Source organism: Leguminivora glycinivorella, chromosome 2, assembly GCF_023078275.1.
Source record: "Leguminivora glycinivorella isolate SPB_JAAS2020 chromosome 2, LegGlyc_1.1, whole genome shotgun sequence".
NCBI classification, from domain to species: Eukaryota; Metazoa; Arthropoda; class Insecta; order Lepidoptera; family Tortricidae; genus Leguminivora; species Leguminivora glycinivorella.
Window position 1 is genome coordinate 6917948 of NC_062972.1, and position 27088 is coordinate 6945035.

The 27088-nt window shown below is 36.7% G+C and overlaps 2 protein-coding genes across 2 annotated transcripts in view; one reads left to right on the plus strand and one right to left on the minus strand.

Moving 5' to 3' along the window:
- The window catches only part of LOC125235380 (homeobox protein rough-like), a 28839-nt gene extending 4816 nt beyond the window's left edge, over nt 1-24023 (minus strand). The window contains exon 1 of the mRNA XM_048141935.1: nt 23735-24023. Within this exon, the coding sequence (XP_047997892.1) occupies nt 23735-24023 (289 nt within the window). The remainder of the gene's footprint in view (nt 1-23734) is intronic.
- A 567-nt stretch (nt 24024-24590) lies between these two features.
- Nucleotides 24591-25676, plus strand: LOC125234543. Its single transcript, XM_048140825.1, has 2 exons — nt 24591-24715; nt 25143-25676. The coding sequence occupies exons 1-2, from the start codon at nt 24601-24603 to the stop codon at nt 25601-25603; spliced, it is 576 nt and encodes a 191-aa protein (XP_047996782.1). The 5' UTR covers nt 24591-24600; the 3' UTR covers nt 25604-25676.
- The last annotated feature ends 1412 nt before the right edge of the window (nt 25677-27088 follow it).

Sequence of the window (27088 nt, forward strand, 5' to 3'; positions counted from 1 at the left end):
GGACAGTACGGAGCTGGATCACAGACGACACCTTAAAACCGAACTCGTGAAAGCTCGCCGGGAAGGACATTACGCTATTATAAGGCAAAATAAACTTTACATAAATGGAAAAGAATTCCTCCCAGAACATAACAGCTATATTGAAAGGGATACTTCCAAACTCGAGATAACAAGGAACAAATCAGACGACACTCAAAAAGCAATAAATAGTGAAACAATACCTACATTGACTCCTCCACCCTACTCAGAAACGAATAACAGCGGCACGCGTAATTCCTTTCGCACATGAATTCAAAATATTGATTCAGAATACGCAAAGCCTTAAAAACAAATGTGATATCATAGAGACATTCCTACGAGATGAAAACGTCGACATAGCCTGTCTATCAGAGACCTGGATCTCATTAATGCAGAAGGATTCGATTTCCATCGACGGGTACGACTTCGCGGCATCTTACTACCGTCAACATCACCAAGGCGGCGGCGTTGCAATACTCACAAAAAAAGACATTAAATTTCGTGAAATACCAGAAATCGCAGAAATGTCGCGGGAGTGTATAGTTGAGTGTTGTGCTGTTGAAATTCCAGAACAAAATATAATTTTAATAAATATGTATCGACCAGATAGGGACATTAATGTATTCTTCGATTGTCTAAATAGCATACTTCAAAAAATTAAACAGAAAGAACAAAAACGAAACATACTTATAGTTGGAGATTTTAATATAAATATGCTTTTAAATAATACCACCACGACAAAACTTTCGGATGAAATGTTAAGTAATAATTTAGTACAAGTCGTAAATGTGCCAACTCGACAAAGTAATAATTCTAGTTCCTGTATAGATCTCGTATTCACCAACACTAAATCTTATTCAATTGAAGTTACGGACCACGGCATATCAGACCATAAAAGTGTTATGTATAAAATTCAAAACATGCAAGTAAAAAAAACCCAAAATAATTTTTACGCCACAAAAAGAATATTTAACGAAAAAAATATGTCATCATTTAGACTAGCATTACGTGAGATCAATTGGAATAACATGTTTTCTCTAAACAATAATATAAATGTTAACTATGATTTATTTCATTGTACGCTACAAACATTATTAAATGAACATGTACCCCAAAAGCGCATTAAATGTTCAACTACAAACCGCACCAAACCATGGCTAACAAAAGGTTTGCGTATATCTTGTAGACATAAAAGGCAACTCAAAGTCTTGGCAAATAAAAATAAAAATGAAGTAGTTCGTAACCATTATAAAAATTATGAAAAGATTCTAAAACGTAGTATAAAAATGTCCAAAAAAATTAATTACGCCAGAGCTATGAATACATCAAAAAATAAAATGAAAACTATGTGGTCCATAATAAATAATATAAAAAAGAAACAGAAGAATAGCGCGTACAAAAACATGTCTCTCAAAACAGCTGACGCGCTAGTAACATCGCCGGAGCTGATAACTAACGTGTTTAATGAGTACTTCGCGTCGGTCGGCGAGACGGACCTTGGAGCCGGCGCCGATCCGTCGCGCGCGCATTGTGTGCATACCCCCGTTAATAATTCGATATTCATACGACCCGCCACAGAAAGCGAAATAATTAAATTAATAAAGCAGCTCAAAAATAAGTATAGTTCCGGTATGGACGAAATACCACCAGTCCTATTAAAAATATGTACAACAGAGTTAGCGACCCCTCTTACATGGTTAATCAATCAATCATTTAACGAAGGAAAATTCCCAGATGTACTAAAAATCGCAAAAATAAAACCTATTTTAAAACCAGGCGGTGATGCAAAAAACCCTACCCAATATCGTCCGATAGCCCTCTTACCGACCATTTCAAAGATTTTCGAAAAATGTATGATAAATCGTGTTTATAACTTTTTAGAGAAATTTAACATATTAGATAAAAACCAATTTGGATTCAGAAAATATCATTCAACGTCACTAGCGGTTTATAAATATATGCAAAACATTTTTGAGCATATAAACAATAAATCATATAGTGTAGGGCTTCTGTTGGATATGACGAAAGCGTACGATAAAGTATCCCACGAAATATTACTTTATAACCTGTATGGCATGGGAATACGCGGTCTCGCTCATAACTGGTTTAAATCATACCTTCAAAACCGTATGCAATGTGTACAAATAGAATTTTACGACGAAAAATCCGAAGCTATTAAAACAGTTACGTCAAACATGCGAAATATAACCTGTTCTATCCCCCAGGGAAGCGTTTGTGGATGTCTCCTTTTCTTGGCGTATATAAACGACCTGCCAAAAAACATAGACACGAACACGAGCTGCGTTATGTTTGCCGATGATGTTTCTCTTTTGTTTAAATGCAATAATAGTTTAGAATGTAATAATCAGCTTAAAAATATTTTTTTCACGGTAAAAAACTGGCTCAGTGACCACAATTTAGAAATTAATTTGAATAAAACCAAAATTATACAATTTAAACCTGCACAAAAAAAACCTATTGAGTTAAATTTAGAAAGCAATTCGTGTAATATAGAGGAAGTCACAGAATTCAACCTTTTAGGCATAACAATAGACTCCGGAATTAATTGGAAAGGACATATCCAAAAAATTAAAACAAAAATGTCTAGTTTTCTATATGCACTTAGTGTATTAAAAAGAAATACAAATTTTAAATGTGCGTTATCAGCCTACTACTCATATGCGTTCGCGTGGCTCCGCTACGCCGTGGAGCTGTGGGGGGACAGCGCCGAGGCCGATCAGCTGTTCGTGATGCAAAAGAAATGTGTTCGTATCCTAGCTAATATCCGGATCCCGAACAGTTGCCGCCCATACTTTATCCAATACAGGCTGTTAACCCTACCCTGCATTTATATATTACAGGCTGCGCTTTTTGTCCGGGAAAATTCAGATTTATTCGTATTAAAACGAGATAAGGAAAATACTAGACCGCAATACAGGAATAAACTCCTTTTACCAAAAACTAATTTAGAAATGTGTAAAAATAGTCCCCAATATAAATGCATTTTGATATTTAATAAAATTCCTAACACAATCAAATTAGAACCTAGAAATGAATTATTTAAAAGCAAATTTAAAAAATTACTAATTGATAAATGCTATTACTCGGTTAAGGATTTCCTTAATGACAATAGTTTGGATAGCATACCATAATCTTTCAAATAATATTAGAATATTAAATGAATTGTATTTATTGAATGTAATCAAATTAAATCATTAAATTAATTGTTATTATATAATAATACCTAAAGTTTAGCTTTTAGTCTAGTTTTAAGTTTCTGTTGCATGCCCTTCCAGGGTGTCATGGCCTTACTTGTACCTTATTATGTAACATCCTAATTTTATTGTACATGACTACAACAAATAAATGAAATAAATGAAATAAGAAGTTTATTACAAACGGCAATCCGACGTAAATGTATCATACGACATCGCTATTTCGACCATAATCCTGTCTCGCTTAAAGTCTAAACCTAACGTGTTGAATCGGTGAACTTGAGACAAGTTGGTGATTAGCGAATGAGTAAGGATTCCTCATAGTTCCTGTGTCTGCCATGGCGCCATCTACCATATTTTGCTTCACATTTTTTTTTTTTTTCAATCTTCATTTAAAATGAACAAAACTATGGTGATAGACTATATCAGGGTAACGTTTCACGGAAAGTTATCTTAAACGCGCCCGTCTTGTATGAAATAGCGCGATCTTGCAGTGTATAGTGCCCGGCGCGGTGCGGTGCCCTGTAAATCAGCAAAGGGCGCTGCCGTAAGCTTGGATTTTCATCAAGTAGCATTAACTAGTAATATGGAAAAATTTTCGCGCTCGCTACGCTCGCGCTTATGTCTGTTTGACGTTTTTCTTTTTTATGAATATGTTACTTAACTTCAAACTTAGGTACATCCATTATTGCTATAAGGTTGATTATCTTTCAGATCAATATTATATTTTTTATGTAATCAACTTTAAAGCAGAATGGATTTACCCAAGTTTGAAGTTAAGCGACACAAATCGTCCAGAACGTAACTAAAGGATTCTAAAATAAATTCCTAAGCGTAGTGTAAAGACTTTGAACTTTGAACGTCCAAGGTGGAAATTATATTTTTACATCATCTATGAGGAAATTATTGCGTACCAAAATTTAATACTTTGGTACATAATTATTGTACTGATATATCGTACTCACGTATGTGTTTGCCAAAATTGTAAGCCTACAATTATGGCCAAACTCTTTTCGTTGCGTTATAAAGTCCTTGGACAGAAAAGTGCCAGTTTGCCTCCTGTCAAGGGGAAGAAAAGTCCCCTTTCCGAATGGGTGAGGTGAAAAGGTATCCGAACCTACTTGTACGTTTTTTTACGGGCGTTTTTTTTTAATCGTTATTTTTTCTTGAATGCAGGGGCTTTTATTAGGTAGTTCGGGGTAGGGCTGCTTGCATTTTCACCCGATTGACAAGAGTAGGTATTAAAGAATTAATTAAAAGTCCAAAGAAATTAGTTTTGTTTTTACTCTCCCGGTTTTTTTTAGAATTAGGTTATAACAATCTCTGCAAAACTAAATAGCCCCTCATTTTATGACCCATATACTAATTACATCATTGCTTTCATTTCTTAGACCCACTCCCACGCAAGACGCGCACGGAAAGAGAACAATCTCACGCAACCTCTAACGAGCCGACAGTATTATAAAGGCTTTCTTTTTATAACAATACAACCATAATACAACAAAAAAACCGACCAATTGCGAGTCGGACTCTCCCACCGAGGGTTCCGTATCCTTACAAACTTTCAATAGTTAAAATTAGAGATGGGCCGAATACGAATATTTTTAACCGTCGCCTCATATCTCAAGAAGGACGGTTATCAAGTCGTCTGTATGTTTTTTATTATTTTTTTTTTATGTTTGTTCCTCGATATCTCCGTCGTTACTGGACCGATTTTGAATTTTTTTTTTGATTGAATGTATATGCATACAGATTGGTCCCATTTTTCTCAGAACCCAGTTCTGATGATGGGATCCTGGAGAAATCGAGGGAACTCCTCAAATCTGAAAGGCATACATATGGTGATTTTTGTGTTTTTAAAGGAACAGCATGCATTTAGGTACGGAACAGTGACATTTGGTGCAGTGGAACTGCTGATGATGGCCAGAACGGAACTCTTCAAATCTGAACGGCACGCTTATAGTGACTTTGGTATTTTTATACGAACAGCATGCACTTTCGTCCAGAACAGTGACATTTGGTGCAGTGGAACTTCTGATGATGGTCAGAACCGAACTCCTCAAATCTGAACGGCACGCTTATAGTGACTTTGGTATTTTTATAAGAACAGCATGCACTTTCGTCGAGAACAGTGACATTTAGTGCAGTGGAACTGCTGATGATGGCTAGAACCAAACTCCTCAAATCTGAACGGCACGCTTATAGTGACTTTGCTATTTTTATAAGAACAGCATGCACTTACGTCTAGAACAGTGACATTTGGTACAGTGGAACTGCTGATGATGGTCAGAACCGAACTCCTCAAATCTGAACGGCACGCTTATAGTGACTTTGGTATTTTATTTTTATAAGAACAGCATGCACTTATGTCCAGAACAGTTACATTTGGTGCAGTGGAACTGCTGATGATAGTCAGAACCAAACTCCTCAAACCTGAACGGCACACTCATAGTGACTTTGGTATTTTTGTAAGAAAAGCATGCATTTAAGTTCAGAACAGTGACATTTATTTAGTTATGTTTGTTAAGCATATTGAGTTTTGAAGTCAAAGTTTGTCAAGCTTCGATTTCTTATAATATAATCGGATTCATGAGGAATTGAGGAAAGTCCTCAAACCTTAACGTTATACGTATATTCATTTGTGTTGCCATCTAATAATTAAAGCATTAAAAGCAGTTTAAAAAATACTTACACATTTCTACATAATCCAACATTCGCAAGTAGCTTTCACCAGAACCCGAAAGGCGACGGTTTTTTTTTCTTAAAAATTATAGATTCTGGCTTAGAGTTAAAAACTTTTCAATGATTGGTAATGGGTAGGTACATTTATCTTGCTAAAGGCTCTTGATGTTCCTATAATTTAGTGCGTAAGAAAATTTTGTATTTTGTTTCTTAAACTACGTTATCTTTACTTTTTTTACATTACTATTGTATTTGTATTTCAACGCATTTTTAACTCCCTTTGGTAGTTCCTTAGAATGCTGAAATAGGATGTCATTATAATGAATTACGAAACAACTTAGGCTATTTATTTACTTTGTTTATTCGGTAAATATTCGGCAATGTCACCGAACTATTCGGCCGAATACGAACATTAAAAATCTTGCCGAATATGCCGAATACCGAATATTTACCGAATAATCGGCCCATATCTAGTTAAAATAAATAGGTATTTTTTTACATTTTCCTTCTTAATTATTTTTTATCCACTATAAAAAATTATAAAAAATAATTTTGATATGTACAATTTGAGCTCCTTCTAACGATACCCCATTTGACCTAGTAACATGACATTTACAGTTTGCCCCCCTTTCATTTTGACCATTTTCTATAATTTATTTTAATTAATTTAAAAAATAAAACCTTCAGTTTGTAGAGGTTACAATGTTCATAACTATTCCAAATTTCATACCGCTAGCATAAGTAGTTCTCGAGAGTAATGTGACAGACGGACAGAGCGGCGCCATAAGGGTTCCTTTTGTACCTTTTTGGTACGGAACCCTAAAAACCTTCTGCCAATGTGTAGGTGCACCTTCTCCTTACCTACCTACAGTACCTACTTCCTTGCAAAATCTTTTAGGCGCTTTTACACACCTACTCTGTCCATATTACACGAATATTGTATCTGCCTACTCGCTAGGTGCGAGACTGATGCTGCCCTTTATTTGTGCCAAGCCAAGCAGCGCTACTTCTCGCACGGTGCCATTGCCAAAAGGTAGTATATTTTCTTATAAACCTAACGTTATCGGTACATTATATAATAATATAATATTCTTCATTGCAACCATGGTATTTATACAGTTTTTATAAATAATATTACAGTCTCTCATGGACCCTGATGAGGGTATAGTAGGTACTAGGTATGTTTTATATTTTTTTATTAATCTCTTCACTGCACAATCGCCACAATCGCCAGTTTTGTAAGTACCTACCATTAATATTAATCAAGGATCAAATACGAGTATTTTGTCAAATTTGACAAATTTCATGCAGGAAACGGCACTTAAAAGACTACGACGAAATGTGTCCGATTCATTAGGTCCCAAACGAGGAAGCGATGACGAGGATCGAGTTATCGGGTAACACACATCGCGCCATATGTCGGCGGTGCTTCAATCTCATCCTGTCACTGATTTTACCAACTGTCCGAGCCGTGTGTCCTTTTCCGACTTGTATTTATTAAAATATACTAAGCTGTAAGGTCAATACGGGTGTGTGTAATAAGAAGAAGTGTGTCTGGCCATCACATTTGGTCTGTTTAAACCAATTTATCAGTGTTTATTGAGTTCAAGTGGCAAAAGTATGCTGTACTGTAACACTGTAAGTAGCAAAAGTATGCATATACTCGCAAAAACTACCTGTGACAATGAGTAATAAAACGGTCAAATGTGATGGCCACAGTACAAACTTCCCCTTATGACCAGTGATCGGAACTATGGGAGTATAACTTTAATAAAACCTTAGCGCTGACATAAATTGAAAAAAAAAAACCTGGATTAATATTTTCAGATCAGCGTTAAATTTAATTCTATAGCTGAATCCAAGATTTCCAATACTTTATTCCAAGGATAATTATATTATAATTTTTATGTCTGTAAGCACTCTAGAGGTATAATGTCCACTTCGCAAGTTTTGGTAAAGTTTTACTCCCATAGTTCCGATCACTGCTTATGACACACTTATCCGTATTGACCTTACATTGTCGTTAGATAGGTATATTAGGTATCTAAGTCAGTGTTGCAGTGTTCATATCTATTCTGATCATTTATTTATTTCAACAGACAGTTTATGTAGGTACACTTGGTGGTACCTATTTTATGTGTCTATGTCGAATCTTCAAAGGGCCATATTTACTGAAAAATGTCATACTTTACTCATGCGAAGAGGAAATTCGTAACTCGTGACGATTTCACATATTCTCTTCGGCCGTTTTTAATTTATCACCACTCGTTTCGAACTTCCTTTTTTTTCGGAGATAATCGCTCCTAAAGGAAAAAAAACTGCGTCCCCCCCCTCTAACTTTTGAACCATATGTTTAAAAAATATGAAAAAAATCACAAAAGTAGAACTTTATAAAGACTTTCTAGAAAAATTGTTTTGAACTTGATAGGTTCAGTAGTTTTTGAGAAAAATACGGAAATCTACGGAACCCTACACTGAGCGTGGCCCGACACGCTCTTGGCCGGTTTTTTTGCACTTGTATCGTAATGTACAATTATAACAAGATTAGATATTTAAAATAAAACAAATGCGCATAAGGTGGTCAGCGGGGCAAATCTTGACTGGGGGCGAGGCGAATGTAACTGGTCCATTTTTTCCATTTTTTCCATGTTTTACAATGTTTGTATACCCAACAGAGGATGGGCATTATGTATAAGTAATGCCCGGGCAAAATTCATCTATGCAATGTGTTACTATTACTTTGTCCAACAGAGGATGGGCATTATGTATAATGCCCGGGCAATTTAATTATTAACCGCCTTCCAAATCTCAAGGGAAGGGGTTCTCAATTCGTCTGTATTTTTTTTTTAAGTTTTGTTCCTCGATATCTCCGTCGTTACTGGACCGATTTTGAAATTTTTTTTTTTTATTTAATGTATATGCATACAGATTTTTTCTCAGAACCCAGTTCTGATGATGGGATCCTGGAGAAATCGAGGGAACTCCTCAAATCTGAAAGGCATACATATGGTGATTTTTGTGTTTTTAAAGGAACAGCATGCATTTACGTACGGAACAGTGACATTTGGTGCAGTGGAACTCCTGATGATGATCAGAATGGAACTCCTCAAATCTGAACGGCACACTTATAATGACTTTGGTATTTTTATAAGAACAGCATGCACTTCCGTCCAGAACAGTGACATTTGGTGCAGTGGAACTGCTGATGATGGTCAGAACGGAACTCCTCAAATCTGAACGGCACACTTATAGTGACTTTGGTATTTTTATAAGAACAGCATGCACTTCCGTCCAGAACAGTGACATTTGGTGCAGTGGAACTGCTGATGATGGTCAGAAAGGAACTCCTCAAATCTGAACGGCACACTTATAGTGACTTTGGTATTTTTATAAGAACAGCATGCACTTACGTCCAGAACAGTGACATTTGGTGCAGTGGAACTGCTGATGAAGAGTGAGCCGCCCCTGGTTAGAGTTCCGTTCTGATAATCATTCTCATCTGTAAGTACTTCAGAATCATCCGAATTTCAAAATTGGTTCACAAATGACGGAGATATCGAATAACAAATATTAAAAAATATACAGACGAATTGATAACATAATCTAACATTTAAAAGTATTTATCACCAGAACCCCAAAGGAAGGCGGTTTTTTTTCTTAAAAATTATTTGAATAGTTATTATCAAACTGCCCACTCACAAAGGGCATTATTCATAATGCCCGGGCATTATGTATAGTGCTCGATTTATCACTTGGTCCATAACAGATACATGTAGAACTCAACATCTTAGTGTAATAATGGAAAAAATACATACATACATACATACATACAATCACGCCTGTATCCCATAAAGGGGTAGGCAGAGCACATGAAACTACTAAAGCTTCAGGGCCACTCTTGGAAAAAATGGACTAGTTAAAATTTGCCCCCCAGTCGAGATTTGCCCCGCTGTACCTTTTATATCTAATTATCGTTATCTAAGACCGTGCATGTCAGTAATTACTGACTTTACGTTTAATACACGTATATACCTACTTATAAAAAATCGTTAATATTCAAAACTAATAGTGAATGTTCAATTGTGCCATAAAGGATGTGGGATGCGTCAGGTGCAGTCAACCCCTTTTAAACCGAATAAAATTGGTGCACAATGTGAGCATAATCCCGATGTTGTCACATTTAATTGTCATTCGCTCAATAAACTTGTTAGTGGGGTGTCAATCGCAACTCAATTTTTAAATCGTAAATAATGGACTTAAGTAATGTAGGGGTGCGTGTGGTTGGTTGGAAAACAGATGAGAAATAACATTCCTTTTTAACCGACTTCAAAAAAAGGAGGTTCTCAATTCGACTGAATGTTTTTTTTGTATGCATGTTACTCGATATCTCCGAGAATCGTAAACCGATTTTAATTTTTAGGGTTCCGTAGTCAACTAGGAACCCTTATAGTTTCGCCATGTCTGTCTGTCCGTCCGTCCGTCCGTCCGTCCGTCCGTCCGTCCGTCCGTCCGTCCGTCCGTCCGTCCGTCCGCGGATAATCTCAGTAACCGTTAGCACTAGAAAGCTTAAATTTGGTACCAATATGTATATCAATCACGCCGACAAAGTGCAAAAATAAAAAATGGAAAAAAATGTTTTATTAGGGTACCCCCCCTACATGTAAAGTGGGGGCTGATATTTTTTTCATTCCAACCCCAACGTGTGATATATTGTTGGATAGCTATTCAAAAATGAATAAGGGTTTCCTAAGATAGTTTTTTGATAATATTAATATTTTCGGAAATAATCGCTCCTAAAGGAAAAAAAAGTGCGTCCCCCCCTCTAACTTTTGAACCATATGTTTAAAAAATATGAAAAAAATCACAAAAGTAGAACTTTATAAAGACTTTCTAGGAAAATTGTTTTGAACTTGATAGGTTCAGTAGTTTTTGAGAAAAATACTGAAAACTACGGAACCCTACACTGAGCGTGGCCCGACACGCTCTTGGCCGGTTTTTTTTTTAAACGAACGGGTATATCCCTGAGTTGGTCCCATTGGCACCAAGTCGGGGTTTGATGATGGGATGGGATCTTGGAGAAATCGATGGAACTCTTCAAATGTTATAGGCACATGTAATGTTTTTAGTGTATTTGTCAAAGGTACACCACTATTTACGCCTGATGGTAATAATTTTATGTGGCTGAGCTGATGATGGAAGGCCAACTCCTCAGTGGTTAGGAGTTAAAGGATAATTCTTTCACTCTGTAACTACGCATATTCGGACTGATACTTATAATATCAATAGGAACCACTAAAATCAAGAGATAAATAAACGTTTTTAAAAAAATAAATAAAACCGCCTTCAAAAATAAGCGTGTTAGAAAACACGGTGAAACTAAAAAGCAAGAAATAATAAACCTTTGAATACAGATTTATTATCGGATTGCAATAATCTAAGGGTGAATCACCTTTTTCTTGCTTGTTATTGCCATGGTTACGGTCCCCTGGGTCACCCTGGTTTTATGCAAAATTATGCTATTTAAACTATGCAAACAAGCATTTTTCTGTTGTTAATACATCCCTTTCTTAATGGACTACATGCATGTTTGCATAATTAAAGTAGCATAATTTTGCATAAAACCAGGGTGACCCAGGGGACCGTAACCATGGCAATAACAAGCAAGAAAAAAGTGATTCACCCCTAAACATCCAAATTATTAAAAAAATCTATTATTTTTGGAGTCGCAGCCAGCTTGCGTATGGTTGGGTGGGGCAATAGCAAGGCGAGGAACAGTAGGGGTGAATTGTAACATAAAAGGTGGGTCTAATAGTATAGAGGCCGCCTATGAAGATGTGGATTGCGATTAAACGAAAAGAATAGACAAATCTGAATGATGTCTTTTTTACAACGCATTCTTGTATGGCACAATGTGACGTAAATCTGTTGAATAAAAGTTAAGATTGATTAGTTTGTATAAAAAATGTTACAATTAGCCCCTGGGGCCAATTTCTCAAAACTGAAAGTTACAAGCGGAAGTCTCTTTCCAACTTGTCATATTAGACATTGACAACCACTTGTAACTTGTACCTTTCAGCTTTGAGAAATGGGCCCCCGGTCTCCCCTATTAAATATACTTATCTCCCATAACAAAGTCTACTATACGACGTTCTTTTAGTATCATATACTCATAGATATTTTGCCAATATATAATACGTTACACCCAAAACCATTCAAGTGTGTTTTAGTACGATGTTGATGAGAAAACGTAACTGCTCAAATCCACCCCTATTTATAAACCACTTGATTATATCATCTTCCCCAGAATGTTTGTTTTGTTCGGGATAAAAAACTGTGATTAATGAACAATGGCTAATGTTAACAATGGAGAACGAATTAGGGTTGCTACTACCCCTTAATTTTCATTACCACCCCTAATTACGAGTGTATTCGACCACAGAGCCCCAACAATCTCTTTGCGTTATGGGTTAAGGAAAATGGACCTTTTGCGTGTGAATTAAGAAACTTTTTTTCCACAGATAAGTTAGCTTGCAGCCCCTCTGTGAGATTGAGGAGACCACACCTGACTTGCTTACATTTTATATTTGTTTTTTAATCTCTGCTGCAGATATTGATATTGCGAGACGCTTCGCCGGGTTTTCATTGAAATCTTGCGATAGGAATCACCATTATTCCGTTCTTTTTCTATTTTGTAAATGATTGGGCTATTTGTGGGGAAAGTTCAGCCACTAATTGCTGCTTAATTGGAGGCACTTCGTTATTAAATTGATTTTATTGTAAATACCTAATTGTATTGCGCATTAATTAATTACCTACTTTATTAATGGGTGAAGTGTAATGGGTTCATTACGTAATCTAGGTTAGAATTTAAAGCACCTAAGCTAGCTAAGGATATAAATTTTTAGTGGCCTTACAGGGTTCATAGCTGTCCACAAACAAAATGCAATAACTTTATGGACCTATGAATATGCAATAAATTACTGATTACGTGATTACTGATCTCGCAGTCATAGTAAATGAGGGAAACTTTAGTTTCGTCTAAAATAGTCTTTATAAACAGCCGGTAAAGACTGTATCGTTAAGTATGAAGACCTACCGTATTTATTTGCTATTAGCTTAATATCGTAAAGCATATGGTTTAGACAGTATTGACTTAATCCTCCCGAGTACCAATTACGATTCCGGACAAATGCTACTAGAAAATTCACAAAGTGCGTAAAAGACGATACGATTGCGAAAAAAATTGTACGGTGCGAACCTCAACGACACATGATCCACAAAGCAGAATATCTGGACATAAGCCACTGTTATTTTAAAAAATAAAGTTCAGGATCTGTGTATGGCGGCCATTTAGAGAATGTGGCATGGTGCTTACTCTAACTCCGACTTTGATGTCGAATTTGACTATCATACACTGTTTATATTGATCTGGTTTAGGCACTGTTCAAACATCATGAATGTCAATTAGACTTTGGCCTATGGCTAATTTTTTTAAGACAATTGCAGCGAGCATATTAAGTCATTGTCGTCCGAAATTTATTTTGACCTTAATGAAAGTACCATAAAGTCCCTAAAATATAAGACCTTCTTATATCAAATAGTGTATATAAGAACATAATAATACAAAATTATGCACATGTCAACATTTAGAAATATAGTACCTACTATCGGAAACTAAGACAATTGCAGCGAAAGGTCGTTGTTTATATAAGTTATTAGTATATAAGACTGGCATTAAATATAACCATAGTTAAGAGATTTCTCGTATAATATCTACCTACTAACATACATCACTTGACTTTTTAGTAGAGAATGTGTGCAGACGCAAAATTTTGAAGCGACGAAAGAATTTAAGTACTTAATCTGATAGACATATTTTACCACATATTTACTGTTAATAAAAGACGAGACTATCCTTTAAATATCTTAGCCTTTTACCTATGGGAAATAATTGAAGTTGAACAAACACAGCAGTAACGCGCAATACCGATAGTCCTGTAATACCTACCCTACACATACACACCTTCCTATAATAATCTCCACAATCTTTAATACCTATTTTATTCCAATTTAACAAATTCTTATTTCCCAAGCATAATACTTTTACAGATCCGTGTTATTCAAAGCATCGTGTCTTAAAGATACATCAAAGCGTCCCTTGATATCAATTTAGCCGTGAAAATAAAATATTCACTGAAAAATATTGTGAATATAATAGAGCGCCGTGGAATAAGTCTCCGCAGTAATCCTCTGGACGTCCCAGAAACCCGGCAACTCTTTGACGATATCTAAAAGATGGTCAAGACTCAACATTCAAACACCTGTCTTGCCATTGCTTACCGAGCGCTCGACTCAAGAAAACTTTTCAAACTCATATGGAGTGAAATGAAAGGCTGAGAAAAAACCAAAGTAAGTCATGCTATTTGCACCAAGATGTCCAAGATCTGCAAACGGTAGGCAATCTTGAAAATAACATAATTAATTACACTAATTTTATTATTCTACTTAAACTTGAAGCATTTTATGTTACCATAGTTTTAAGTACGTATAATTTTATTGTATGCTAATTGCTATTGTAGCTATTGTAAGAGATAAGTATTGCAAAATTGGGTAATGAAAACGTATCGGTCTGTTGCCAAAGAGAATCTATTAGATAATTATACATATGTATAAATAGACAAAATTGGTGACTTTCAATGTTTACCTCACAGATATCAATGATATCATAGTTTACCTGTGTTACCTCCACACGCTCATCCTGTCTTATTTTCACCGCCGCCCTTAAATCTCAAGGAAGGTGGTTCTCAATTCGTCTGTATTTTTTTTATGTTTGTTACATGATATCTCCGCCGTTACTGGACCGATTTTGACTTTTTTTTTATTGAATGTATATGCATACAGATTGGTCCCATTTTTATCAGAACCTAGTTCTAATGATGGGATCCTGGAGAAATCGAGGGAACTCCTCAAATCTGAACGGCACGCTTATAATGACTTTGGTATTTATATTAGAGCAGCTTGCGTTTACGTTCAGAGCAGTGAAATTTGGTGCAGTGGAACTTCAGATGATGATCAGAACGGAACTCAAAGATTTACAAATAATCAAAGATTTACATAAAAAGCAGTTTTAAAAAATATCAACACATTTCTACATAATCCAACATTCGCAAGTACCTTTCACCAGAACCCCAAAAGCGGCGGTTTTTTTTCTTAAAAATGATTTGCCTATATGTTGGGATTAGGTGTAGTTTTACCACGTCGCAAAAAAACATAAGGTTCCCCTGATAGTAAGCAGTTACCGTAGCCTATGGACTCCTTCGACTTCAGGTTTCACAGAGATCAGTCAGAGGGTGTTCATCTAGTACTTGTGATGAAATGAATGCTCGCAAATGGACGGTGAACTAGGGAATATCCCACCGCCATACGCTTTTACATTTTATATTTTTATACTTTACAGAGAGATACCGCAGTTTTTTCATCAGTGAGATTATGAGATAAGACTGCTGGGTGCTTAATTTTATTTAAATACGATTTATTTTTGTGTTCGTGTGTAAAATGATAATTCTAGATGTTATTCTTAAGATAAATTCAAAAAATTGATAATGATGATGATGAAGATGTACATCAATACTCGTATGACTTAATGCGTCATAAAATCAGGCCAGTTATCTCCCGGAATATGAGCTCCATAATTCCTAGACTATTTCCAATAACTTCTATTTCCAGACTATTTCCAAGTACCTACTTAATACTTACCTACACTGCAAAGTATGCGTGGGAGTTTTCTTCTTCTCAAATATTATAGACAAACTATTGTTTTATATCTCAGTAATTTATATTCGCTTGGTAAAAATAATTTTACCGACTGGTAAAGCACCTACGTTGTATGAGTTGTATCTATTTTTATTCCCTCGTTGCCTTCAGGAACGTGCTGCGAATTTCTCGACGACAATAGCTCCATAAACAATATTCAGTTAAGCGGCTTATTTGAATGAAAATCGTTTCCTTCAACAGCGATTCTTATTGCTATGAAAATAGTATCATAATGGTTTGTCGCGTGGTTGAAAAACGTGTTGTTCGGTGTGGAGTGACAGAGTCGGGTGAGGGAGGGAGTGACAGCTCGCTTGGCGCCGTGCTGATGCGATTATGACGCCACGACTCGGTGCCCGCCTATAGCCCCGCCGGCGCCCATTCGAGCTCGCTCTCTCGTGAAAATTGTCGGCACTGTTCTGCTACTTCGCTATAAAATCTGCCCATTGTTCGACTCTAATAACTATTACGAAACAACAATCCGTGAAACTGAATAGCGACAGCGTTATCAAATGAAAATTAGGGAGTTCTGTGTTATATTACATTCGTAATTGTAATTTGTGTAGATTGTTGGATTAGGTTTTTGGTTCAGTTAGAACCGTTTGAGGCCGCCAGGCCGCCAACTAAGGCTAAGGATCTATGTGTAATGTAAGGTGTGTCCATCACAAATCACACTCAAATATTATATAAGATATGTCGGAGGACGAGCAGAATATGGTTTATGATGCGTTTTATCAAGTTATGTTTGACAAATAGAGCAAACAAGGGTTCTACGACTCTGTTCTGCCGAAGAACAGAGTACGTTGCTGTCTAAAAGAACAGTATCTGAAAAGGAGAGTCTAAGGAAAACTGTTACTATCAATTTATTTATTTTAATCGTATGGCATAAATAGGTTCACAGGTAAACAGTATCTTATATCATAAAAAGTATGTCACAAATTGATGTCCAAGGTTCTCAGCCATTGAGCTGCGTCAGGAGTGAGTGAGATCAGGTCGTCGGGACTTCCTGGGTAGGCTCTGAGTGTGCACTCCTGAACTATGTGTTGAACAGTTTGCGATTCGGCGCCACAGTCACATCTAGGCGAATCAATCTAGCCACAATTAAAGGTGTTTGAAATGGGCAGTACGGCCGAACCCTGTCCGCATTCTGTTAAGTTTGCACCATTCATGACGCGGGAGATTAAACCCCTTCAATTTTGCACCGGGTGAGACAAGGCTACTCACAGATCCGTCCGTCTTTAACTGCCAGTCAGAAACGTGTGTGTGTGGATTGAGTGAGCACCTTCCGAAAATAAAAAAAAATATGCTGATCATTTAGTAAAAGTTCTAAAACAATTGTAAAACGAATCTCTGAATTTGTAAAAAGATAAATCAAAAGATACAGCCATTAACATGTGCTCACTCAGTTCTCACAAACTACCAACGAAAACAGTGAATATATTCATTTAACATATAATATTTATATACTAACATTTAGTAAAAAATAGGCCAACTTACCTCTTTAAATATTAGATCACCTAGTGACGTATTTAATTTTTTACAAATAGTTTCTTATGCTCACTCAATCCTCACACTTTTGAAAAGCCGAATTTTGATGAAAAACATAAGATTTAGACCGCTATTATATGTGTAAAGTTTAGTAAAAGTGAAATGGGAATTTGTAAAATACAAAACGAACCACTAACGTGTCAGGTTTTTTTATAATAAATTTTTGTAAGTGCTCACTCAGTGCGTTTTCACATTATCCGATCCGATATCGGATATCGGACCGATATCCCATACATTACAGGCGCCATCTTGGATTTTTTGTATTGAAATCCTTCCGACATCCGATATCGGATCGGATAATGTGAAAACGGCCTAAGTCCACACGTTTTGAGAAAGTTAAAAATGTAAATATCTTACGATTTGTAGCACCTAAGACACTCGAAAGTACTTCAACATTTAGTAAAAATTTTTACTAAATATCCACTATCTAATATTTTATATTCGTTGTCTGGTTTTAAAGATATTCAGACATAACTTTTCTCATACAAATGTATCAAGTAGGGTGACCACACTATGTCGGCTCCTGATTTTCCCCACCTTCCCATTGTCATATTGAGATTGGGGAGTTTCGTTCAATTTTGATAATAGTTTATATTAAACTAATACCATATTAATTCTCCATCTGCAAACTGTTTTTAGGTTATATTCTTGGCCTAGTGATGATGTGTATTGTGTAATTTTTATCGACGTCAGGATAATAACCATATCGACATTCAAGCTAGGAACATACTACGCGGACGTCCGTCGTAAAACGACCGCGACCGCGACCGAACAGTGTGCACGGAACAAAACATCTAGCGAGCCAGATTTCGAACGGACGTCCATGCGCTCAAGGCCACGTCCACGTCCGTCGACCGATAGTTTGCACGGTTATGTGTATTTCCATTGTCCAGATTCCCGTCCGCGGTCGATTTGTATGTTCCTAGCTTTAAGCTAGGAACATACTACGCGGACGTCCGTCGTAAAACGACCGCGACCGCGACCTATCCGCGGTCGATTCAGGACGGACGGGGCGGGTGATTCGACGGAGGTCTTGATTTTCCGAACAGACTCTACAGATCTAAAAATGGATACAGGGAATCTTTGTTATAATCGGATGACAATGCAATAATACATATTATGATGATGGCTTGGAGCTAATCTGATGATGGGGACGGGACACGCTTATGAGTACCTACTCTGGATAAAACAACACAAACTGACATTGTTTGGGGATTTTAGAAATGTCTCGGTGAGTATTAGTTGCCCATGGAAAAAAGTAGGTAATAAAGTCAGCGATAAAACTGACCGGCCAATTATTTTCTGCATAACCGATTTCGATCAAAATCTTGGAAACTATATTTGACCGACTTTTCGAATTCTGATTGAGCTGAAACTTTGAATACATATATAAATCGGGTGACAATGCTATATTATATGATGGCAGATACTTTACATCTAATTGATGATGGAGACGGGAGATACTCATGCTCTGGGATAAAATAGTGCAAAGCTAACATTGTTTGGGATTTTTAAATTTATCTAGACGAGCATTATTAGTTGCCCAACGTGAAAAGAGAAGTACAGTCAGGTATAAAAATAACCGATTTCGATAAACTGTTCATATAATCTTCAACCTTTGATGTGGAAATCCTGATGGTGCAGAACCTCTTCTTGCCAGATCTGTTATTGTAATTCCATTATTGTTTGAAATAAATCATTTGACACTTGTTAGGTATTAGCAAAATTTTAATAGTTCTGATGCTGCAAGGTTACCTACAGCCTGGTAAGGTTGAGGTGGCAAAGTGCGCCTAGCAGGCAAGTGCGCATTCCACAAAATATCACGAAAACTACCTATTGGATGCTAGTAGTGACATCTTAGACTTAGATTATGATTTAGCTGTAGCAACAATGTAAAATGTCACTACTCTATTCGCTACGTGCTCTGCTGATTCTGCCCTCATTTTTTGGAATTATCCATGTAAAATTTTATGTGACGTTAAATTATTTCCAACGGCCGTCGCTAGCTAATGCTGGCAGTCACGGACCTGTCCAGCATTATATGCTGGACAGGTCCGTGACTGCTCTCCGCTGTCATATATATTCTCGTAGTCTCATCATCAGTCCAATTTCCTCCCGCGGACATTCCGGCTGTAGAATGAGCTGATACCGAGGTATACCCGATGAACAGTATGGGGTACTTGAAAAAAGCAGTGTAATTTGTCGGCAATGCGCATGTGGTTGAGTTGCCGACGTCTATAGATTAACGTGGCCGCTTTCCATCAGGCGAACACCTGTTTGGCACCGACGTGGTATTAAAAAAAGTCTATCAGGGTAGGTGGGCTTTGACACGACATTATATTCTATTCTTTATTCTATTCTTTGAAAGCCGCTAAAACATCTGACTCGTTTTAATGCCTCTACAAAGATCGTGTCAGATACGTTTGGTTCATTTGAAAAGTAACATTAATCTATTAGCTCTATATTGTCAACTTGCTTTCTAATTTACATTTTTGACATGGCGCAGTCGGTAGGATAACCTATGAAGCATGATGAGAGGTCGACTGAACTGGATAGGCTCCAATAAAATGAGGCTATCAAGTGCCTACAAAGGCAGTGCTCTACAATGTGGACTGGTGCTGGTGGTGCTTAAAAAAATAATTTATTTCAGACACCAAAAAAGTAGAGGGCGAGCGTTCTTGCAGCCCATGGCTGCAGCACAATGGCGGCAGACGGGAAGGGTCGTTTCGTGGATAGACGTGACGTTTCAATAACTCTTAACTAGGAGTCCCAGAGTCCCACATAACAATTCCAGTCTGTCCCAGTACTCGCTTGGTATGCGTTAGAAGAGTAGGAAACGCATGACTAATATGATCACTTGCCTTTTAAAACAAGTAACTATTTTTACGACATAACATAAAAAATATAATAGTTTACGTTTTTTTTTTTGTTTTTTTTTTTAAATGTTTTTTCCACGATATCTCCGTCGTTATTGAACCGATTTTTTTTATTTTATTTAATGTATATGCATACAAATTAGTCCCAATTTTATCAGAACCCAGTTCTGATGATGGGATCCTGGAGAAATCGAGGGAACTCCTCAAATCTGAAAGGCATACATAAGGTGATTTTTGTGGTTTTATAAGAACAGCATGCATTAACGTACGGGACAGTGACATTTGGTGCAAAGGAACTGCTGATGAAGATCAGAACGGAACTCCTTAAATCTGAACGGCACGCTTATAATGACTTTGGTATTTTTATAAGAACAGCTTGCGTTTACTTTCAGAACAGTGACATTTGGTGCAGTGGAACTTCTGATGATGATTAGAACGGAACTCCTCAAATCCGAACGGCACACTTATAGTGACTTTGGTATTTTTATAAGATCAGCATGAATTTATGTTCAGAACAGTGACATTTATTTGTTAGGAGATTTGTTCTCTTTGTTATGTTTGTTAAGTATATTATTGAGTTTTCAAGTCAAATTTAGTAAAGCTCGATTTCTTATAATCGGATATCAGATTCATGAAGAATTGAGGAAATTCCTAACCTTAACGGTATACGTAGGTATATTCATTTGTATTTCCATAAAATAATAAAAGATTTACATTAAAACCAGTTTAAAAAAATACCTACACATTTCTACATAATCTAACATTCGCAAGTACCTGTCACCTGAACCCCAAAAGCGGCGGTTTTTTTTCTTAATAGTACATTACTACAGAGGCCGGGACAAAGGGGGTTAAACATGGTATGAAATAAATAAAGTCTACTGAAAATAGTAACTTTGGATGGCTGTATCTCCTAAACGGTGCGTCGTAGCGCAAAAATAATCGAATTTTTGTTCCCCTTTGATACTTCGTATACGCTTATAAAAAAACAAAAACGACATAGTGTGGTCACCCTACATGATACATTTGTATGAGAAAAGTTATATCTGAATATCTTTAAAACCAGACAACGAATATAAAATATTAGGTGGTGGATATTTAGTAAAAAATTTTACTAAATGTTGAAGTACTTTCGAGTGTCTGTGGTGCTACAAATCTTAAGATATTTACATTTTTAACTTTCTCAAAACGTGTGGACTGAGTGAGCACTAACAAAAATTTATTATAAAAAAACCTGACACGTTAGTGGTTCGTTTTGTATTTTACAAATTCCCATTTCACTTTTACTAAACTATACACATATAATAGCGGTCTAAATCTTATGTTTTTCATCAAAATTCGGCTTTTCAAAAGTGTGAGGATTGAGTGAGCATAAGAAACTATTTGTAAAAAATTAAATACGTCACTAGGTGATCTAAAATTTATAGAGGTAAGTTGGCATATTTTTTACTAAATGTTAGTATATAAATATTATATGTTAAATGAATACATTCACTGTTTTCGTTGGTAGTTTGTGAGAACTGAGTGAGCACATTTTAATGACTGTATCTTTTGATTTATCTTTTTACAAATTCAGAGATTCGTTTTACAATTGTTTTAGAACTTTTACTAAATGATTAGCATATTTTTTTTTATTTTCGTAAGGTGTTCACTGCTCACTCAATCCACACGCACACAAATAAGGTTAAGGTGGCAAAGTGCGCTTAGGGGATAAGTGCGAATATTACCACAAAATATCTCGAAAACTACCTATTGGATACCAGTAGTGACATCATAAATTATGATTATGATTTAGCTGTATAGCAACAATGTAAAATGACCAACAATTAAAATTTTGCATGTGAGAATGAAACGGACTTATAATATACTAGCTTTTGCCCGCGACAAAAATTAGCCTATGTCACTCTCCATCCCTTCAACTATCTCAACTTAAAAAATCACGTCAATTCGTTTTGCCGTGAAAGACGAACAAACAGACTCACACACTTTCCCATTTATAATATTAGTATGGACTAGCATCGTACAGCCTGTGTACGGGCATCAAACGCGTTTAATATGGTCATTAAACGGGGTGCATACGGGCATCAAACGCGTCGCATAAGGTGTTCATATACGGGTAGGGAACGCTGTCGACACGTTCAGTGGGCAAGACAGACCGTAACGCATAATATTCCATGCCTGATACGGTCATGGTATGGTACGGTGTAGTGGGCAAAGACCTTTAGTTTTAGAGCACCACCAGCATCAGTCCGCATTGCAGAGCACCTTAGCAGGCCCTTGATAGCCGTTTTGTATTGGACCGTATCACGATCTCGAATCATGCTTCTACTATATCTAATCGCACGGCAGTGCGCAGGCCAAGTTCCATATACCATCCTACCGACTGCGCCATGTCAAAAATGTTAATTATAAAGTGAGTTGACAAGCATAAGAGCATCTATTATTTATTTAAACTTTATTTCACAGTAAAAAAAATGTACAAAAGGCGAACTTAATACCAGAAGGCATTCTCTACCAGCTAACCTTTATTATTGTTGCAAGATGGTTACAAGGTGCAATAATATTATATTACTTTTCGAATGAACCAAAAATATCTGACAGCTTTCGAAGAATGAAATATTGTACAGTAAATCAAAAAATATCATGTCAAAACCCACCTATCCTTATTGATCACATACCGAATTTGCTAAATCCCCTAATCGGGAAAAATGGCCATAAATCGTACCAGAGTCCATGACACACTTCAAATATTAAAACGATGAATACGACGAGAAAATCATGTGACATATTCTATGTCGGTGGCAAGCAATCGTATGACCTATGGTGAGCAGTCACGCAGTCACGCTGGCGGCAGACGTTAGAAATAAAATAACTTGACGCCATAAAATTTTATATGGAAAATTCCAAAAAGCGTGGGCAGCACTAGTCGTGAACGTAGCGAATAGAGACATATGCCGATTATGCCGTCGTGGAGTAAACCTTTGAAAGAGATACAATTTCACCATACATTGTGGTTTTAAGTAACTTTGTTATATCTCAAACGGCTTGGGCAGTGTATTAGATGAAAGCCCGATATTTTCCTACTTGATTAGCAAAATCCACACAATATCTTGACATAATAAGTATATCCGTAAACCTCCTTCAGAAATCGGTAAAGCCCACTTACGGGCATCCGAGCGTCAATTAAGCGAGCGGCTAATCGACAATGCACATAAGTGGAATATAACTTACTTCATATTAAAATTTGCTTCCCCTCAGCCCCTCATGCCTTTAACTCTCGCTACGCTCAAGAGTCCACTTTTCGTAATTATGGATATTGTCTTGCTTAGGTATCCACATTAACACAAGTATTTTATCTACAATAGAACATGAGATTTAAGCCAGATTAGTCAATAGCCTCGTAAGGCCCACTATAGTTACTTTTCCTATTTTTAATTTGAATTCTGTTCTATAAGTAAATTTGGCAAGAATTTCGTTTGTTTCAAAAACCAATGAAACAAAAGAAATGCTACTTTATTCAGTTCATGAAAAATTTAAATTAGATTGCAACAACTATGTACATTGGGCCTTACGAGGGTAGGTACTTACAAAAAGCGGCCAATCCAGCGCCGAAAGCTAGCTGCTGATGCGGCAGCAGCAGCGGGCGCGGGCACAGCGGCAGCGGCGGCGGCCACATCGGGCTCGCGGACCCTCCGTCGCTGCCCACCTCCACGTCCGATCCGGATTCGCTGCCATTGCTGCCAACCGCACCGCCTTGCTCCTTCGGCTCTTCCAGGTGCCCGTAAAGGCGTGCGAAAAACTCCCGCGGAGACGACGGTCGCGGGGTCCGAATTGTGGTCTCGGGTGGTTTTGACGGATCTTTTATTTCGTTTGACATATTGAACGAGCACTTTGATCACATTTAAGGTTTTTCTGATAATTTGGTAAGTTTATAGGTACATTGCTAGCTCAAAAAAACTTTGTTTAATTCTGAAAATAGTTGAGCATCAAGCCATTAAAAAACGATCGCAGAATTTCCGGATCGAGACTATAGAGGTATTTTCAAAAGTAATTCACTTTTTAGTTTTTATTTTTAAAATAAGGTCCAATTAACCTCTCGGCACGTGATATACGGACAAATCGGACACGTGGATTGACCGTGGACATCCCATGTCAGGTGCAAAGTCCCGTCATCCTTAGGGAACGTTGGCCCCGCCCACTTCACCCTGTCTCACTCTCAGTTTGCCAGAATACGTGTAAAGGGGTGAGACGAACCAATAGGCAATACTTCGTCTTTCCCCGCCCTAAAAGGAGGATGGAACCACGTATGGAACAAACTTTTTTTTATCTGTACAAACTTTTTTAAATTTCCGTTAATCAAAATGACAACATTTACAACTTGAAATTTTCATACCTAAATAATATTTAACAGTATAAAATAAATGATTATAATAAAACAAGTAGTAGTTAATATAATGCAACACTTTGCTCCGGCTTTTCTAGTTGTATGTGTGTTTTTGTGCCTTTCTTTTAGTTGTACGTTTCCTCTGCACAGAGCTCACCCGAATGACTTGACTGGATTATTGAATCGTAAGTTTCTTTTAGATAATTTTATTAATGTTTAATCTGAGTAATCACCTACAGATACAGAAACAATTTTAGAGTCAGAGTTAGATACTTATTAATCGTATTATATCTACTGTTTGGCTACATATTTACCTATACCTATATTGCTGACTAAAGTCAATTGAACCATTTTATTTTAACTAAGATTATGCCACTTTACTTTCATTAATGAGTAAAGACCAACGGGTCGATTTTTGAGTCTCACGCGTTCGAATTCAGAAAATTGTCACTGAAAATAATAAGCAAGTCACCGTTTTCAACCGGTATTTTAGTGACAAAATCCCGTATGCGAGATTCAAAAATCGCCCTCCAAGTCCATGTTTAAGACGTGAGTTACATAGGTAGGGCACTGCCAGTTAATTTATTTTTCAGTTTATTATGTTTACTACAGGGTCTCGAAAATGTGGAGGTGCCGGTCGAGCCAAAAAAATGTCATCCGACATGCAGGTTATCCCATCGCAGGAATTTCCGGAATTCGAAAACTCCGAGGTCAAACGTAAACTGACTGGCGAAGACCTGCGCCAATATGAACAACTGGTCATCATGAAAAAATACCCGTATTTGGACATGAAAGAGTTCGAAATCAAGTTCGGGCCGGCGGTTAAGAACGCGAAGTACCGTGATGCAGAGATAGCTGAAGCTAGCGATTGCAAGCTGATTGACGATGGGCCCCGTGTCGAGATATTCAGCAGAGGCATATCTGGTTTTGCTATACCTGAGGTCCCTAAGGGTAAGGGTGCGAAGTCACCACAAGCACCAGGGGCGCGGATCATAAACAAGAACATAAATTTCAGAGAAAACTCACGAGTTTGGAACATTCGCAAAGATAATGAAAGAAATGATTTGTATTGATTACCTAATTACCTATGTTCAGTCATTGAATAAAATAACTAAGTTTTTGAAATAAAAATGCAATTAAAAATTATTAATTACTTTTTGATTCACAACCGTTACTTATAGCAAGGATTTATATAGGACTAGCTTTTGCCCGCGGCTTCGCTCGCGTTAGAAAGAGACAAAAAGTAGCCTATGTCACTCTCCATCCCTTCAATTATCTCCCTTTAAAAAATCACGTCAATCCATAGCTCCGTTTTGTCGTGAAAGACGGACAAACAAACAGACACACACACTTTCCCATTTATAATATTAGTATAGAAGTATAGATTGACAATCTTCATACTAAGAATCGTACCTAAATTTTTTTCCCCTTACTAGCTCGGAAACACGTGTTTTGTCCTTCAATACCAGCGGGTTAAAACGCATTTTATCCACTAGTGGGTAAAGTAATTTGACCTTGAATAAAGTCAAATTAACTGCTTTAGAAATTGATAAAAGTAGGTGAATCTAGTAATAAAGATGATTTACCGTTTGAACTACTGGAAGCAGTGATAAACGCATTTTTTGCGTTGTAGTTTCCTCGCTATAGTGAGGAGAAAAGTTTTGAGTTACACACGGGTGCAAATGTATTTTACTTCTCGTGTGTTAAAAAACTCGCAAGTTCAGGATTCTGTTCTCGAACCACTCGCTTCGCTCGTGGTTCAACTGTAGAATCGTTTCACTTGCTCGTTTTTAAATTCCACACTCGGCATTAAAATACAACTTTGCCCCCGTGTATAACAAATAACTATTGCGCCACCTATTAAATACAATATATCACACTGATATATGATGCCTACAATTTTTTTTTTTATAAAATGTGTATTAATGTATATCATGATATTAAAATAAATAAATATGTCATTTGTTCTTATAAAAAATAAAAACACCGAAAAATATTTGGGAGAAATTAAATGATTTGTCTGACTTCCAGGCTTCGAAACATCGCCATCTAGTTTTATCCCTAAAAGGCCCACACATTAAAGGGGTGCGCTTTCTTGTATGGGCTTTGTCAGTCCCAGTATATATCGTCCTTGCCTATAGATACATAAAACCATCTGCCTCACCGATGATCTTGTCCAATGATGAACCAACTCTATCACCGCACAGCCGAAATTCACCTTACAGTTACAAACATCATGTTTTGCTATGTCACAATAAGGGTGACATTTTGATTTGTGAAAAAACCCTTTTTTTTCAATAAAGATTAAAAAAAAAAAAAAAACATGTTACAAACGAAGCTTCCTTCTCATTTTAAAATTACGCGTTAGGTTGTAATGAGAATTTGGATTGTAGGTACGTGGGGCCTATTCAAAGTATTCTATGCATGGGACTGTCCAGGGTTGAAATTATTATCTATGTAATTTGTGCTTAACATAAATTAATTCGTTTATTCAGTACAGTAGTGGTAGAAGTAAACTCTTTATTGTACAATTTATAACAAAAAAACACAGTAATTAC